This window comes from Toxotes jaculatrix, chromosome 1 (assembly GCF_017976425.1).
Source record: "Toxotes jaculatrix isolate fToxJac2 chromosome 1, fToxJac2.pri, whole genome shotgun sequence".
Classification (NCBI taxonomy): Eukaryota; Metazoa; Chordata; class Actinopteri; family Toxotidae; genus Toxotes; species Toxotes jaculatrix.
The window spans coordinates 9,166,182-9,181,635 of NC_054394.1; the positions used below are offsets into that span (position 1 = coordinate 9,166,182).

The 15,454-nt window shown below is 41.9% G+C and overlaps 1 protein-coding gene across 7 annotated transcripts in view; it reads right to left on the reverse strand.

Moving 5' to 3' along the window:
• chd9 (chromodomain helicase DNA binding protein 9) overlaps nucleotides 1-15,454 on the reverse strand; it is a 68,656-nt gene that overhangs the window by 14,900 nt on the left and 38,302 nt on the right. For all 7 annotated transcript variants that reach the window (XM_041035751.1, XM_041035759.1, XM_041035786.1 and 4 more), the window contains 17 exons: nucleotides 15,307-15,362; nucleotides 14,291-14,408; nucleotides 13,841-13,927; nucleotides 13,443-13,580; nucleotides 12,774-12,895; nucleotides 11,385-11,628; nucleotides 8,196-8,372; nucleotides 7,838-7,981; nucleotides 6,966-7,221; nucleotides 6,165-6,375; nucleotides 4,001-4,196; nucleotides 3,453-3,635; nucleotides 2,190-2,375; nucleotides 1,866-1,976; nucleotides 1,481-1,680; nucleotides 1,013-1,212; nucleotides 719-878 (listed from right to left, as the gene is read on the reverse strand). In XM_041035751.1, coding sequence (XP_040891685.1) covers nucleotides 719-878; nucleotides 1,013-1,212; nucleotides 1,481-1,680; nucleotides 1,866-1,976; nucleotides 2,190-2,375; nucleotides 3,453-3,635; nucleotides 4,001-4,196; nucleotides 6,165-6,375; nucleotides 6,966-7,221; nucleotides 7,838-7,981; nucleotides 8,196-8,372; nucleotides 11,385-11,628; nucleotides 12,774-12,895; nucleotides 13,443-13,580; nucleotides 13,841-13,927; nucleotides 14,291-14,408; nucleotides 15,307-15,362 — 2,789 coding nt within the window. The remainder of the gene's footprint in view (nucleotides 1-718; nucleotides 879-1,012; nucleotides 1,213-1,480; nucleotides 1,681-1,865; nucleotides 1,977-2,189; nucleotides 2,376-3,452; nucleotides 3,636-4,000; nucleotides 4,197-6,164; nucleotides 6,376-6,965; nucleotides 7,222-7,837; nucleotides 7,982-8,195; nucleotides 8,373-11,384; nucleotides 11,629-12,773; nucleotides 12,896-13,442; nucleotides 13,581-13,840; nucleotides 13,928-14,290; nucleotides 14,409-15,306; nucleotides 15,363-15,454) is intronic.

The following is a 15,454-nucleotide window of genomic DNA, read 5'->3' on the forward strand; positions in this document are numbered from 1 at the left end:
CAATCCCTGGATTCAGCACTACTGGACCGGGAAACAATGGAGAACTTTCTATGGAAGCTGCAGTGCTCTGTGTCCAAAGCCCTATGGACACAAGCCCCCCATTTTAAAAAGAAGCAGTGATCTATTTGGCTTTATTTCTCAGCGGCCCGTGTTTTGATAGCAGCCATCTTTTTCCCTCTGTCTGTAAATAAGAGAGATCTATGATGGCCATTAGCTGGGCTGAAGTCTCATTAAGATTTGTATCAGTCAGCTGGTCTCGATGTGATGCACGTCCGGTAATGAATCAGTAAACTGTCGGCTCCAATAGATGTTTTAGTACCTCCTAATTATTGTGGCTTGGAGGTGGCACAGTGAGAATCTGAGCCGTGTGCAAATTGTATTTTCATATACTTAAGCTTCATTGTATTAAAAATAAACTGATATAATATGTCCCAGAAGAGAATAATGACCACCTGCCAGTTGCTATAACGACAAAAGGTTTACACAGACACAAGAACACACAGTTTCACCAACAGGAGATAAAATAACCCAACCACAGACCACCATGTGCTCTGTAAATTTACTTTAGCTGTAAAAGTTAAATGCCAAAAAATACAAGCCATTCTAAGAGTCACTTTAATCTGATAACACTATTTTAGATGGTCCAAAGCACTTATCTTTTGTACTGGAGCTTTATAAACATCTGTTTCTTATACTTGTTTCTTATACTTGCACCTACTTGTTGCAGTGGTGTTTGAGGTGTTTCTTGTAGCCGTCGTCCTGAAGCATGTGCTCTGGGTTGTGTTTCCTGAGCCACTCGGCTTTGTGGATGTCAAAAGAGCTGGACTGCGTCTTCATCTTTTTACCTTTCCTACCCCGAGGGACTGGGGCAGACAAACCTTGTGAAAGAAGAAGAGGTCAAAAGTCACAGGGGCAGTATGGGAAATGTGATAATTTTCTGAATGCCACTGGGTCCAACCTATCCATGTACCATTATCTGTTGAAAAATGTAGCTTAAATTCCCAAAACTCACCCAGGTGATTCTGCAGCTCCTTGGTGCGTCCGTCCTCAGTAGGGGCAATCAGGTCCCACATGAAGCTTTTGATTTTGTCATCTCCACGGTAATGGACCAGGCAGTAGGCCAGCAGGGCCCGGCAGATTGACTCTACGTCCCACTCTGTTAGCTGCTTCTTAAAACGCCCATGGTTGAGGATGTCCTTCCAACGACCCCACCTAGATAACCAAAATCAGAGGAAACAAGCTCAGGACTGAAAGTAACGTGTTCAGGTAAGCTACTAGAATAATTTTATTGTGAAACTCAACACACAACATGTTGCTCTATAATTACAGTCATGACAGCCTTGCTCATTTGTCCGTAACTTATATTAAGAGATTTTGGGACAATAAAAGACATCATATCTTTTGTTTCCTGTATCCTCTACAACACACTTTCTGTAGTTTTCCTGTGCTGTGTTAATCACCATGACTTCACACTTCTTACCCATATACAAGCAGGTTCTTCTCCACTCTGAAACACTCTGTGCGCCCATAGCTGTTGAGACGGTCATAGTTTCGCCTGAGCTTAGGTTTGGTTTCGTCATTGTCACTTTCGCCCTCTGAAAGCTCTGCCAGTTCATCCTTGGTGGCGCTGAACGGCCTCGTCTGTTTTCTTACACGAGGAGTGTCGATCACCAAACTGTTCTGTAGGGAGCAAACGGAGGGCAAACAGTATTTCAGCAAAGGGCGCTCAGGTCACCTATTGAAGGTTGCCAAACCTAGTAGAGGTTGAGGCATTATTTCTCTGTGAGATGCAACACGTCTTTGTCAGCAACGTCCTAATTATCCTTTGCTCTGTGGATTGTATCATTTGTGGTGACAGTACTTACTCTGCCATTGACCAGATCCATATCAATGTCAGCCTTTTTGGCCCACTTGTCCCAGAAGTTGGGGTCATCCAGAGCTATGTCTGTGCGGTTTCCGGACGCTACAAAACTGGCCTGAAAGCAGACAATCACAATCGCATCAAACTATAATCAGATTTGCCATTCCCGGTAGGCCTGTATCATGAGCTGCTCCTGGTCAAAAATCAGAAACAGCCAGTGATCTGTCAAATGTTAAACATACATCAAGTTGTCCCTAATTACATGGTGAGAACTGGTTACGAACCGAGTTGTGTTAAAGTAGTAGTTGTGGTTAACTATTGCATTCACCTTAGCAAAGGTGGATCCTCGTCCTTCAGACTCAATGGTGATGGTCTTTGTCCTGCGCTGGAGGATCTGGTCGATGTCCTCCTCACAGAATTTGGCCCCTTCGTCCTCCTCATCCATGATGGCCCCGTAAGCACCACGTCGCAACAGATCCTCAATCTCCTTCTTAGACAGCTGCTGCTGCACCGCCTGGAAGGTAAGGACAAGCAAGGGCAGACAGTTATGGTTGAGAAACTGTTTCCACCAAATAATAAATGATACTGGCCAAACAGCATGAAACATAATACGACGTAATGTGTGACCCAAACAAAGACCCACAAAAATTCAGTGTTAACAGAAATGCCTTGCTCAATTCATTCACACACATTGGATTATTAAAATCATAACATCAGCAACCCTGTATCCAACCCCAGCAGCTGTTTGGTATGCAAATACGTTCAGTCAGACCAGATGTGGAAACCTGCTAATAACTCAACCTCCTTATACTTCCGATAATTCTCAGAGGACACCAGCCGTAGCTAAACTTCCACCTACACACTTCACACACGGTTGACACACTCCCTCGCAAAGAGATTAGACTCTAATAGGATTGGTTACATTTCAAGTGGAAATTTTAAAAGTGGGCTCCAAGTTTTGGGTTTTTCCTCCGTTCTCTTTCTTCACTTGGCATCCTGTTTTTGTCTGCCATCTGTTGCAGTGTCTCTCTGATGCCATACAGGACAGAGGATATCAGACACAGCTGACAGGAAATAAAACATCAATCTTTTGTCTCTTATTTTTATAACTTCTTATAACATTTATTCAATTCACTTCACAGGAAGGTTTGAAATGTGAAGTGAGTATAAGAAACAGGTTGATTTGCTTGTCTGATTTTCTCTGAAACTGCTTCTTGATAGTTGAGTGACTACTTTGCTTAAAGCAGAGTCCAGTTTTAGTTTCTAGATCCAAGTACACAAAGAGGAAAACATGGATAACAAAATGAGCACCAAGGTTTTGTCAGAATAAAAAACTGTGCAGATGATCATTCCAGTGCCACACCAGGATTTAGCCATTTCCTGCTCGTTTGTGTAATAATTTGATGATCGGACAGTTGAACAGAGAAATTTCATGTCCAGCCAGGTCAACTTGTGAAAGGGATTATATTCATCATAATCACAGTTGAAAACAAACATCTCTTTTTGAAAAATAGCTGGACATAATTTAAATGACTTAGTAATTAAATTCAACATTTCTGTTCCAAATCATTTGGACAATTCTCAAATTTACCCCTCCCCCGGCGCCTCCTCCCAGGCTGTTATCTCGGCCACTCATGCTCTGCAACACGGCTTTGTCCAGGCCTAGCTTGAGACTGGCACGATCAAACATTTCCCGCTCGTACGAGTTCCTGGTGATCAGACGGTACACCTTCACCGCCTTGTTCTGACCGATCCGATGGCAGCGAGCCTGGGCCTGTGACACACAGAAAAAGTGCACAGTGAACATACAAAATAGGAGCTTATCTTTCATCACCTGCAGCTTCACTAAAGTAACACCTGCTCTTAATATGACTGGCAAAACTGAAAAACCTTAATGGTAACTGTAATTACTCAGTAAAATTTGCACATGTATTCCTGATCGGACACAGCGCGTGGTGATGAGTCTCGTTGGCAGGTGTTTACACGAGCAGATGTCAGACAAAGAGATAACTATCTGTGTGCCAAAATTCTCTAATGCACAGTGGCACAAATCCACAGCAAGAAATGGCATCTACTGTGTGAGTGTGAGTGTGTGTGTGTGTGTGTGTGTGTGTGTGTGTGTGTGTGTGTGTGTGGTACCTGCAGGTCGTTTTGTGGGTTCCAGTCAGAGTCAAAGATGATGCAGGTGTCTGCTGCCGTGAGGTTGATTCCCAGGCCACCAGCTCTCGTGCACAGGAGGAATACGAAGCGGTCCGAGTCGGGCTTACTGAAGCGGTCGATGGCAGCCTGCCGCAGATTCCCACGGACACGTCCATCTATCCGCTCATACAAGTACCTACAAAACAAGAAAAAAAGACCTGTGATGGATGTATATCACAGTAATTGAATGCACAACATATTCTATAAGATACCTACCTTGAGCTTTGAGTATTTATGGGCTTGATTTATGGGCTGGGCCTTTAAAATTCACTCAAAACTTTTCTTTTATTTTTCTTTCCCTTCTGACACCTGGGAAACGGCATCCTCAAAGATAAAATTGTTCTTACCAGGAGTGGTTATGCTCTTTCATCTTTGTGTCCATTCTCACACCCACCCACAATCTGACCCCCAGCCTTCCCCAGGGTAATCCACTTCCACCAAGGAGAAACCTCACAGAAACTCCCGCTTGTCTAATGTGGTGAAGCCCTGAGGGCTTCTGTAACCTGCTGCTGAACCCTGTCTGAGGTCTGTGCTGTGCAGTGCCTCACATGTTTACAATAGTTTATGGTTTGCTCCTGCTGCTGGTGGAAAGCCAGAAGAAAGAGAGAGAGGCAGAGGCAGAAACAGAGCCATGAGAGCAACAAAAGGACGTACGGAGAGAAAGACCCAAAAAAGTAAAAAGTGAAATGGAAAAGACAAAGGACTGATAGCTGGGAGACATGAGAGTAAAAATCAGGACAAAGATGAGAACCAGAAAGCTGAACTCCTAAATTTGACAACCTAAATCACAAGATCCAATTCTAAACTTAACGCCGAGGTGTTAAACCATTCCCCATGACTGTCCAGCTGAATGTTTCTGATCACTCCATTTCCAGGATTTTAATGGGATATTTGATCATTACCCAAGACACAGGACCAGACCCACACAGAGGGAGGCAAGGTGAGAGCTCATAATTTGATTTTCAACGCAATGCTGTACTTTGGCAGAGCCTTCAGTTGTACACAGTAGCTCCAAATCAGTGCCCATCATCTTTATCAGCTGCTCCTGTGCTCAGTGGGTGGGGAAACAAGGACTTGCTTTTCCCCTTTTCATTCACAACCATTGCAGATCTGAAAATCAGTCATTTAACACAGAAGTAGGAAAGCGACACACACTGCTTATAAAGAAAAAAAAATCCTAAATCACTAAAATCCTGTGACTTATTTGTGAAACAGCTCTGTTTATTATTATTAGATTTAGAACGCTTAAGGAAAGATTAAAATAGCATGCTAAGCATCTGTAAAAAGATTTGACATTATTCTCTTTTATATGCTGACAAAATGGTGTGATTTTGCGAGATTCGTTTGGATGTACAATTCAATGGTAGTGACAGATAAGAGGAAAATATTACTCCCAGTTTCCCCACAGTAACAGCTGCTTAAGACAGCAGTCAAAAGACACACAGGTTACATGAATTGGACTTTAAACTACCTACAGGTATGAGTACAAATGTTTACATGTTTGCCTATATACTGTATGTATGTTGTATGGGATGTACACTACCTATTGTCCAGTGTATGCTGGGGCATTTCCAGCCCCCCGAGACCCTGGACAGGATAATGAATGTCGAAAATGGATGGGTGGATCAATGGGTGTATGTGTCGTTTTGACTCATTTGTCCTGATCAAACATCGGACTCCATAACTGTACTTGCTAATGTTTCTGCCAGCTGCTCTCACTGACCACTGGCTGTCACATATTGCGAGCTAAAACACACCACTATAGAAATCGAAGTGCACTGTTCCTCACCACATGCAGCCCTGGAAGTTGACAAATGCACTTCTACAACATGTTCCTAATAAACTGTAGTAAATCCTTTTGCAATCTGCAGATGTGGTGCTTCCTTAGAATCATAAAGAATCTAATAATAATAATTTAAAATTGCATTGTTATTCCACCACTCATTTTTGTAGCTTTTTCTTTACTGCAATGCATGGTGTTCTTATTTTAAATGTGTCACATATTCAAAAGATTAATATTGTTAAAATCACTTTCCCAGTCTTGCGTTGGAATTATTTAGATTGACCAGTAAGTAACAAATCCTTCGTTATCCGTCACCATTACCTTCTCTGAATGAGGTAGTCTTCCAAAATGTCCAGGCAGCGCACCATTTGGGAGAAGATGAGCACCTTGTGCCCTCCGGCCTTCATCTTAGGCAGCAGTTTGTCAATAAGGACCAGCTTCCCGGCAGACTGCACCATGGCCTGCAGGTGAAAGTCGATGGCAGTGGGACTGTATACTTCCCTGAAGTCCTCTAGGATCTTCTCTTCTGCCCCTGACATTGTAAAAACATGGGTACGTCAGAAACACTGTGTGTCTCATGCTTCCCATTTGCCTCCCACAAGATCAAGATTTTATTTCCCCTAATGTCCATGGTCTATTCATCAAGATCAGGGCTCTACTGTACAGGTGCACAAAAAAAGATTTTTAGAACCAAATCGGAAACAAATGATTATCCCATCTCTGAATGTTAACTTTTAGCTGCCCGTTAAACATTTCCAGCACAGCATTTAATTTTCAGACAATATGCTAGCCGAAGTAACCCTGCCTTTGCCATTGGTGACACTGCAGTATAATTAAAAAGGGAACAAAAACAAAACACTAGACAGACTGAGTATCTAAGAAATCTGTTGAGATTTCCATGGCTATCTCAGGTTAATGTTATTATTATGCAGAGTTTGATGTAACAATTGTCTCTTGAGCTGTCAAATTATAGTGTTCAACGAGATCTGCTAAACTGAGCCGACAACGCCTCAAGAAGACTAAACAGGAAATTGTGTAAATTGCAGACCTACTGCAATCTTCAATTATATTTAAATATATTAACCTGTAGGTTAACCCTTAAAAAAAAAGGTACCATCCTACCTTTGATGAGGTAGGGGTGGTTGCAGCACTTTCTCAGCTCCATCATGGTGTTGACCAGATTGGGCATATTTGACTGGCCGGCTCCTTTAGCCAGGAAAGAGAAGTTTTTCTCTAAGATGGCGCGGTAGTATTTCTTCTGAATATTGGTGAGCTCAACCTCGATGATCGTTTCCTCTTTAGGAGCCAATTTCTTCTCCACATCCTCCTTCAACCGGCGCAGCATCATGGGTTTCAGGATACCCTGAAGCTTCTGCACCTGTGGACCACAAAGGTGAGGAGGCAGGACATTCAGAAACTGCTGTGGGATACTGTATACATGGAGAATTGCTGGTTCCGACTGAAACTAAAATGGCAGTGTCATAAATGTCATAACATATTTTACAACAGTTGCCTGGGAAACATCGTCATTTACTTTACAACATTAAAATATGACACAGTGAAATCCTGAACAGTAAACCAGACTCAACACCAATATTTTCAATATCATATATCAAAGGCTACATCATATTCTGTGTACTATTGACAGCTGGCTGTTAACACTGAGAATCGTTATTGTTTTTTTCTTTGCATTTGATGCAGAACCACATCATGATTTTACATGTAGCATAATTCTCCATTATCTGTTAACATTATTCACCATATGTTGTGTGTGTGTGTGTGTGTGTGTGTGTTGCACAAAATGTCACTGTGGCCTAGTTAAAAAAAAAAAAAAAGCCTCACTTCGAGGGTTCCATCTGTACCAGCAGGATCTTTATAACTGAACAATGATGTGTGTTGTGGAGCTACAATAATTTCACGGTCCTTTCAAATAATTTACACATACTAAAAATCACGTTTTCATTTAACAATTGTAAACATTTAGGTGTGGTCACCTGTTCCTCAGTCTTGAGGTCTCCAAACTCCTGCATGAAGGTGTTTTCTGAGGGGAAGCGTGCAGGCTCCAGGAAGTGAAGCAGGCTGAAGAGTTCCTCCACTGTGTTTTGTAGAGGAGTGCCTGTCAGCAGGACCTTGTGCTCCTGAAAGAGGAAAGTATTTACAATGAGTATGATCCTGCGGCAAACTGTTTGAAATCATTGCTTTATTAATGATACACCCCCACTTCATTAGACCTTATACTGTAGAGAACAACCAGAAAAGCTAGACACAAAGTGGAACTTAAACTCTGAACAGCTGGTTATTTGAAATCTGTTATGATCCTTGTTTCTTCTTCTAAGCTGACGGTTTATGTACCAGGCTCATGAGCTTGAAGCCCTCCAGCAGCTTGCAGTTCTTGTTCTTGAGGCGGTGGGCCTCATCGATGATAACACAGCGCCACTCTATGGCGTTGAGTTCGGGGCAGCCTCCCAGGATCATCTCAAACGTGGTGATAACAGCCTGGAACCTGTAGGCACCTCGCAGCACACGGCCCTTAAGACAAAAAGGGGAGACATGGGGGACGGAAGCATTATTAAATTGGCCCATAAAGGATTTCGGAAAAAACTATTCACAATTTTCAGAGAGGACATTTGTGTCACCACAATCAGGAAGTGGCGTCTGTAGAGGTATGTTAAAAACACCTTATTTATTTGTTTTATGAATTTGAATAATGCTGAATATTTAGTGTCATTAAAAATCATATACTGATTATTTTCTGAGAGAAAATAATCAGTATATGATCTTTACATAGGGAAATACAGAGAACATGCTGTGAACACATGTATAATTCAGGTATACAGTTCTCCAGCACTCCCTTGGAGTTGCTCTTCTTACCTGTTGACATTGGAAACCTACTAATTTGCAGCCTTGTGCTGTTGACGGCAAACACATGGCCGACCTTATTTTTAGATTTCACTGACAATCTATACTCCTCTTGGTTGGGAAGCAATCTACAGTGCAACCAGGACATGAGTGTGTGTACCCGCTGCTCGTGAGTCTTTATGCTGTTTGTTTATTTGTTTGTTTTTCTGTCTGGGGAGGCTTTGCTTCACCACGCCTCTCCATTTGTATCCATTGCCTTGACAACAGTCCTCAAGGGATACTCAGTTACCCAGTAACCCCCTCCCACAGCCAGCCAGCCAACAGACTGCTGTAGAGGAGCCTCTCTCTCTCTCTCTCCCTCTCTGATATGCCTGAGCAGCACTGACAGAGCGCTCCCCTTGGGGGCTGCTATGACATCACAGGCTGCCTGGGAGACAGCCTGTTGGCGGCTCCACTCTGTTCTGCTCTCGCTCGTCTTAATTCCTCCTACGGCTCGTTTGAATACTAAGAGCTCCTAAGTGCCTGTTGTGACACATCACGTGGCCTGCCAACCACAGAAAGCCTCTGCTCAAGGCTCACTAACTACCTACTAGTCTACTTATTGTCGGGCATGTGCCCTTCTCAGAATCTCGTTATATGGTATGTTAGTGCTATGAACCACTTATTCATGAAAACGCTCCCGTGCACCGAGGGCTTCGTAAACAATTGAATCCGATTTCAAAATCTGACAATTCTTCACGGAGATCTAACTCTGTGGCGTCGTTTAGAGAGGTCGACATGACTGAGTGACATAATCAATAAAGTCTGATTTCGTAAATCTCAGTAACACTGTTCCACAAATAGCATCAACACAGACCTTTTTGTCTAAAGAAGAATTTTTGTCTGGGTCACTATCCTTCAACCCCTGCCTGTTTTCCTCTTTCTACAGGCGAGTTTTGTTTATGAGACACTGTGGTGAGTGAGTGAGTGAGTCCATTGCATTAGTTAGAGTCTCAGTGTATCTGGGCTGCGTGTTGCACATGATAATCACGTACTGCCTGGCTTTTCAATATCCGACTCCCATTGTTGTATGCAGGTGTCCTGTTTTGAAACATATCATTAGATTACTCACAGGACTTCATGTTGCTGACACAGTGCTGCTGTTTTCTAAAAAGCACTGTGATTATTTTAATCAAAGTGAGTCACTGCTTTTCCCTCTAAAAGGTAAGCACAGTGAATTTGCTTTCTGCTAGGCTGTGTTTAAAACGGGAAAGATTAGGTATGTCAGGATGACCAAAAGGGCCTCTCAATCCTCACTATTCCATTTGTGTTAGATATGTGAGACAAGCTGTGTATCCACAACAGGTTTTAGAGGCTTTTCTCAGGCCTAAACAACTACTGAGGTGATAAAGCACATAGAACACATAGGGGAGAGCAGCTTTCTTTCTGAAAACATACAACAGCAATAGGTGCACTGCTATAATTACATCTGCGAGTCTACAATGAATATAATATTTATACAATATTACTTTGCAGCTGACAAGAAATATACATGTATCTAGAGGCCTACTACTGGGGAAACAAATGTTTACTCTTATTTATAATGATATAATAATCTCTCAATTGCAGACAATATGTGATCCCATAAAACAGAAATTCTCTTCCTACAAAAAGGCCTGCGTCTTCAGCCTCGAGATGAAACACTGCCAGAATAACAAAAGAGCAGAAAGCTTACTTATGGTGTTTGATTGTAATATTTCCAAAGAGAGGAACATACTAACAATGCTATGAAATCTATTGTGTGTGCTCTACTCCTTCTGTGCAATAAGCGTGAGCTCCTGTGCTGTTTTTGTGAAACACCCAGCAGACACAAATTTACACTCAGATGAACTGTGTAATGTTTCCAAATTAGTGAATAAATTGATTCTCAAGCTGGAAACTGATCTTTGTCTGTGACTGTACTTAACCTATCACCACCACTATGAATGTTATAGACAAAAGGCTATGTTCTTAAGTATTCTAGACTGTGATGATATTATTTACATACATGCTGTCTCCTCCGCACTACGCTGCCTCCACTCTGTGTACCACACTGTGTACAGTCGTTTTATATCCAACTCACTGTCCTGTCCACATCACTGTGTACTTAATGATCTGGTTTCCTGGCATTCCTCATTAAGCCTAAGGGGACAGCATCATTGGTATACTTATATTTATTGGGCCATACTATGGAAACTCCTTTCATGTCTGTGTAATCTCCCATTTCTCACAAACCTCTGCTACAGCTGCTCTACCAGGTACCCAGGATTTGCTCAGAACAGCTTTTCCACCCTGGTCATGAACTAACCTCCAGAACCCTCTGCAGCTTCATGATTTTCTCTCCTTTGGAGAGTAAAAGCTCAGATTAAAAAAAAAAAGAAAAACTGTGTAAATGAGCAAATGCTATTCCTAAGATGGATTTTGTCTTATCATATGTCTCTTGCCTGTTTTTAACATGCTCTGTTTCCCTTCAGTGTGCCTCATCTGCTTCTGATGTGCTTTATTCTATAAATTCTGTAACCTTGTAATGGTATACTATCTTGGCCAGGTCTCCCTTGAGAAACAGATTTTAATCTCAGGGGACTTTCTGGTTATGTATAGGATAAATTAATTAATAAAAAAAAAAAAAAAAAGAAAAGATCTCTGTGCTTCGTGCCCATTTACCTGTGCATCCCTGAAATACATCTCATACTGCTGGAGCATCTGCCTGCTGACCATGCTTCCATGGTAGACGATTACATTGAGATGGGTCCAAGTACGGAACTCGCGCTCCCAGTTGGCGATGGTGGAAAGAGGAGCAATAATGAGGAATGGCCCCTTGATGCCCACACGATGAATCTCCTCTAGGAATGTGATGGACTGGATCGTCTTTCCCAGGCCCATCTCGTCCGCCAGGATGCAGTTCCGTCTGAAAGGTGAAGATTTAGCAGAGAAAAAGTAGAGACAGAGTTGGGGTAGAATGAAAACGGCAGAAAACAACTAAGGCAAAAGTGTAGGAAAAGGTGATGAACCCTTCACAAATCAATGACATATGACTATGTTGCTGCATGAGGATTATATCTCCCTATCACCAATAGTAAGTAGTATGTTTTTAGTATTTCTGTTGCATGTAACAAATCTTGTACTGCTTCAGAGTCCCCACAAAAAACGTGTGATAGGATAAAAAAATACGGAGGTGAAGATGAAAAAATAGAGGAAGAAGAAAAGGAGGGAAATAAGGAAAATGCAATAAAATCCCATGATACTAAAAGAATAAACAGAAAAGAGCAGAGGGAGAAAACAACATCATCAGCAATAATAACAGAGCAAAGAGATGAGATACAACATAATGGCAAATGCGACTGCCTCTGCTGTGTGGTGTACTCCGGCAAACCATTTATTCAGCTGTCCAGTGGGTGGGGGTATTATGTCTTGATGCTAATTGCAACGTGCAGATATTCCCACTGGCCTCTTAAGCAGCTCTCTACTTTTGATGAAGCTTTCTGCGTAGGCATACTCAAACTCCTGCATGCTCACACATAACAAAGCCAATTCCCAGGGTTAATGCAAGCACACTGACACCGTGTACTCCAGATGTACTGTGCAGTGTTTCTTTTGTGGTCGTGGGCGAAGAAAAAGCAATTGTTGTTGCAGCAAGTGTGCACCTTGACAGGAAATTTGACTCTCCTCGCAGGCCCAACCAAATAATGTGAATACAGCCAAATCACAGCAGGGTCCACACACGCATATGCACAACAGGAAAAGTGATTCATTATTCATTATGTGCAGGCCATGTACAGAATATTGGTATCAGACAGCATTGCAGAACATTAGCAAATAACGACCCAGAAACTGTACATATTGTGTGCTGTGTGTGGTTCTGTTAGAGGTCTAATTAATAAAAAGTTATTTGCAACTGCAGCATGCCTTGGTCAAGATCAGGGTTGTAGAAATTGGCCAGATAACCAACATACCAATTCACCCCAGAGGCACACGTGGGTTTCTCTTTTTTTTTTTAAATGTGTAAGGGCTATATGTGTGTGAAGGTATGCATGTACAGAACTTATAACTAACCTGTTGTACCAATTGAAGAGGAGCCAGTTTACTCCCTCTAGCTGGTAGTCCCTGAGGCTGTTGCCATTCCTGTATTCCCTCGACTGCTCCCTCTTCTTCCACAGATTAGCTGGGGGCCGCTCCTGGGTGACAAATTTACAGGGAGAGTTTATATGAAAGTTTGGAAATTAACTATACATTTAGATTTTGGATGAAAGCATTTCTAAAGAATTAAAATACAAGTAGTAACGGACACTGGGCAATCTCTGGAAAACTCAGATGAAACGAGTGATGATGCTTTTAAAAATGTACAAGTAAGGAAATGCAGAAGGAAGATACATGGTTACAAATTGCTCTTCAAGTGATTGACAGCAGACGTTTGCTTGTTTCCTAAGTATCAGTGTGGCCTGTTTTACACAGGTTTAATGTTTAGTTAATGATGCCTATTAATTTGGCCATACAGTACATTTGATGGGTGAACTGTTTCTCACCACAGATTCGTCTAAAAGACATTTATATCATTACACAAAAACAACAGATTGAAAAAAGTGGAGTTTGCTTATTAGTCCTTAAACATTCCTGCAACAAATATATCTATATATACATACATAGATATATATACAGCATGAGGACAATAGAAGAAAATGGAAGTACAATGATAAGTGAGGAATGTGGGTGGGCATGGCTTACCACCCTGCGCGAGTCTGGCTTAGCTGCCTGCAGCTGCTCAAACTCTTCAATCTTGTTCTGATCTACGTCGTCCTTCAGCTCCCAGGTGCTGTCCTCATAAGGCAGAGAGCACCACTTCACCAGGTAGTACACCACCTCCTGCACGAGGCAGAGAAGAATTAACACTGGAAAAGACTAGAGCGAGGCCAATCTCTGCTTTTATAATATTAACAAAGGCTCCGAGGAAGCCCATTAGGAAGGCCTTGGGCACTTCTGAGATACAGACATCGCTAGAGTGGAAGATATATTGAAAGGAACAAACTGAAAAAAAGCACAACGTGTTCAGGCACGCAGACACAAATAAAAACATGCACGCTGCTCACAGATATGATTACCGAATGAAAGGGGATTCACTTTACCTCTCCTGTGTCTTTGTCTACACAATACGACACCTCCAGCACTCTGTCTACCTCTACATAGTCAGGGTTAAAGGGCTCCTCTTCCATCTGAGAGAGAGAAAGAAAGACAAGAGGGAAAGGCAGAGGGGGAGAAAAGGAGAAAATAAACCTAAGTGCCCACTCACCATCTGGAATCTGAGACAAGCATCACTACTGTATCAACTGAAAGAGTAAAGAGATTCAAATATATGCACACAGATGTGCCTGCCCACGCGAACAAAACACAAAAAGTGTATTGAACATCCACATCCACAATATTTATATGCATGTACACTAAACACACACGTCCTAGAAGGCACCATATTGTGAAAACACACACCTGCTCGTACCTAATGCCCATACGTGTGCATGCGCACAGACAGTACACAGTGTGTCCACACACACACAACAAACACAGTCACACAGCCTTACATCTGCAAAGAAGAGTGCCCTCTGTGCTTGTTTCATCTTGAAGCGTTTGATCTTCTGCTGAATCCTCTTGTCCTTCTCCAGCTGTTGCTCTGTGGCCCACTCACAGTGTAGGTAGGAGCTGACACCCACGCGCGTGCGCACACACACACACAAACACAAACGTACACACAGACACAAACACACAATCGCACTAAGGTGAGAAACCCTGAAAAACACCTTCTAAATAGCATTTGGGGAAACCACTGAGGCCTACAGGTGTGATCACAGGCTGCAGATGTGGTCACAGGCTCTTTTACTGGCTCTTTACACAAATATGACTCTTCAGCTGTTCGTGGTTTCTAAAAATTTCAAATGTGAAATTCAGATTTCCATCCTTTTCATCGTTAGGCTGAGAACGCATGAATACAATCTGGCTGCTGACAGATTATTTGTCAAGTGAAAGGAAATTATTTCTCTGGGAGGCTGAGGTAGTAAACCTATGGTTCATAAATCCACATTTCCAAAACTCTCAGACATAGATAATTTGCTGTGGGAAGGAGCTACATTTTTTAATAATGTCCCTGAGCACATAGAGGAGGAATTAAATCACTGTTGCAAAAGCTGATGATAACATGCATGGCAATACTGAAAGCTGTCCCAAGGATGCCTGACATGCTTGTATGTTTGGGTAATCACATAGTCCTCATTCAGCATCCTATCTCAAAGCCTTCAGGACATCTGCTCTGAGGGCATCTAATTTTTATTCTAAGAATTTTTGCTATATAATGTAGTAAATTAAGTCCAACGGCAACATCAGGAACAGACTTACTTATACAGGGATGATTACAGGCAATGTACAACTGAGAATCTATAAATTTGGTTTCATTCACTGCTCAAAAATGATCCAAAAAAGATCAGTGATCCAAAATGAAATAAAAATCTAACCACAATTTTTTCTGTCCTGCTTCACAATGCATTTCATAACAATATAATAACAGTGCTGACACAAAGAAGCCACAACTGAACAATGAACTTACTAGTTTTTGTATTTTACAAAAAACTCTTCCACTTCAACCACGACTCCTGGAGAGACCTATAGAGAGGTTTAAACCAACAGAAAATTATGTGATTACATAGAAACTTGGCTGATTTATGCCAGATTATAAAGTAATTTCATTTGGAACC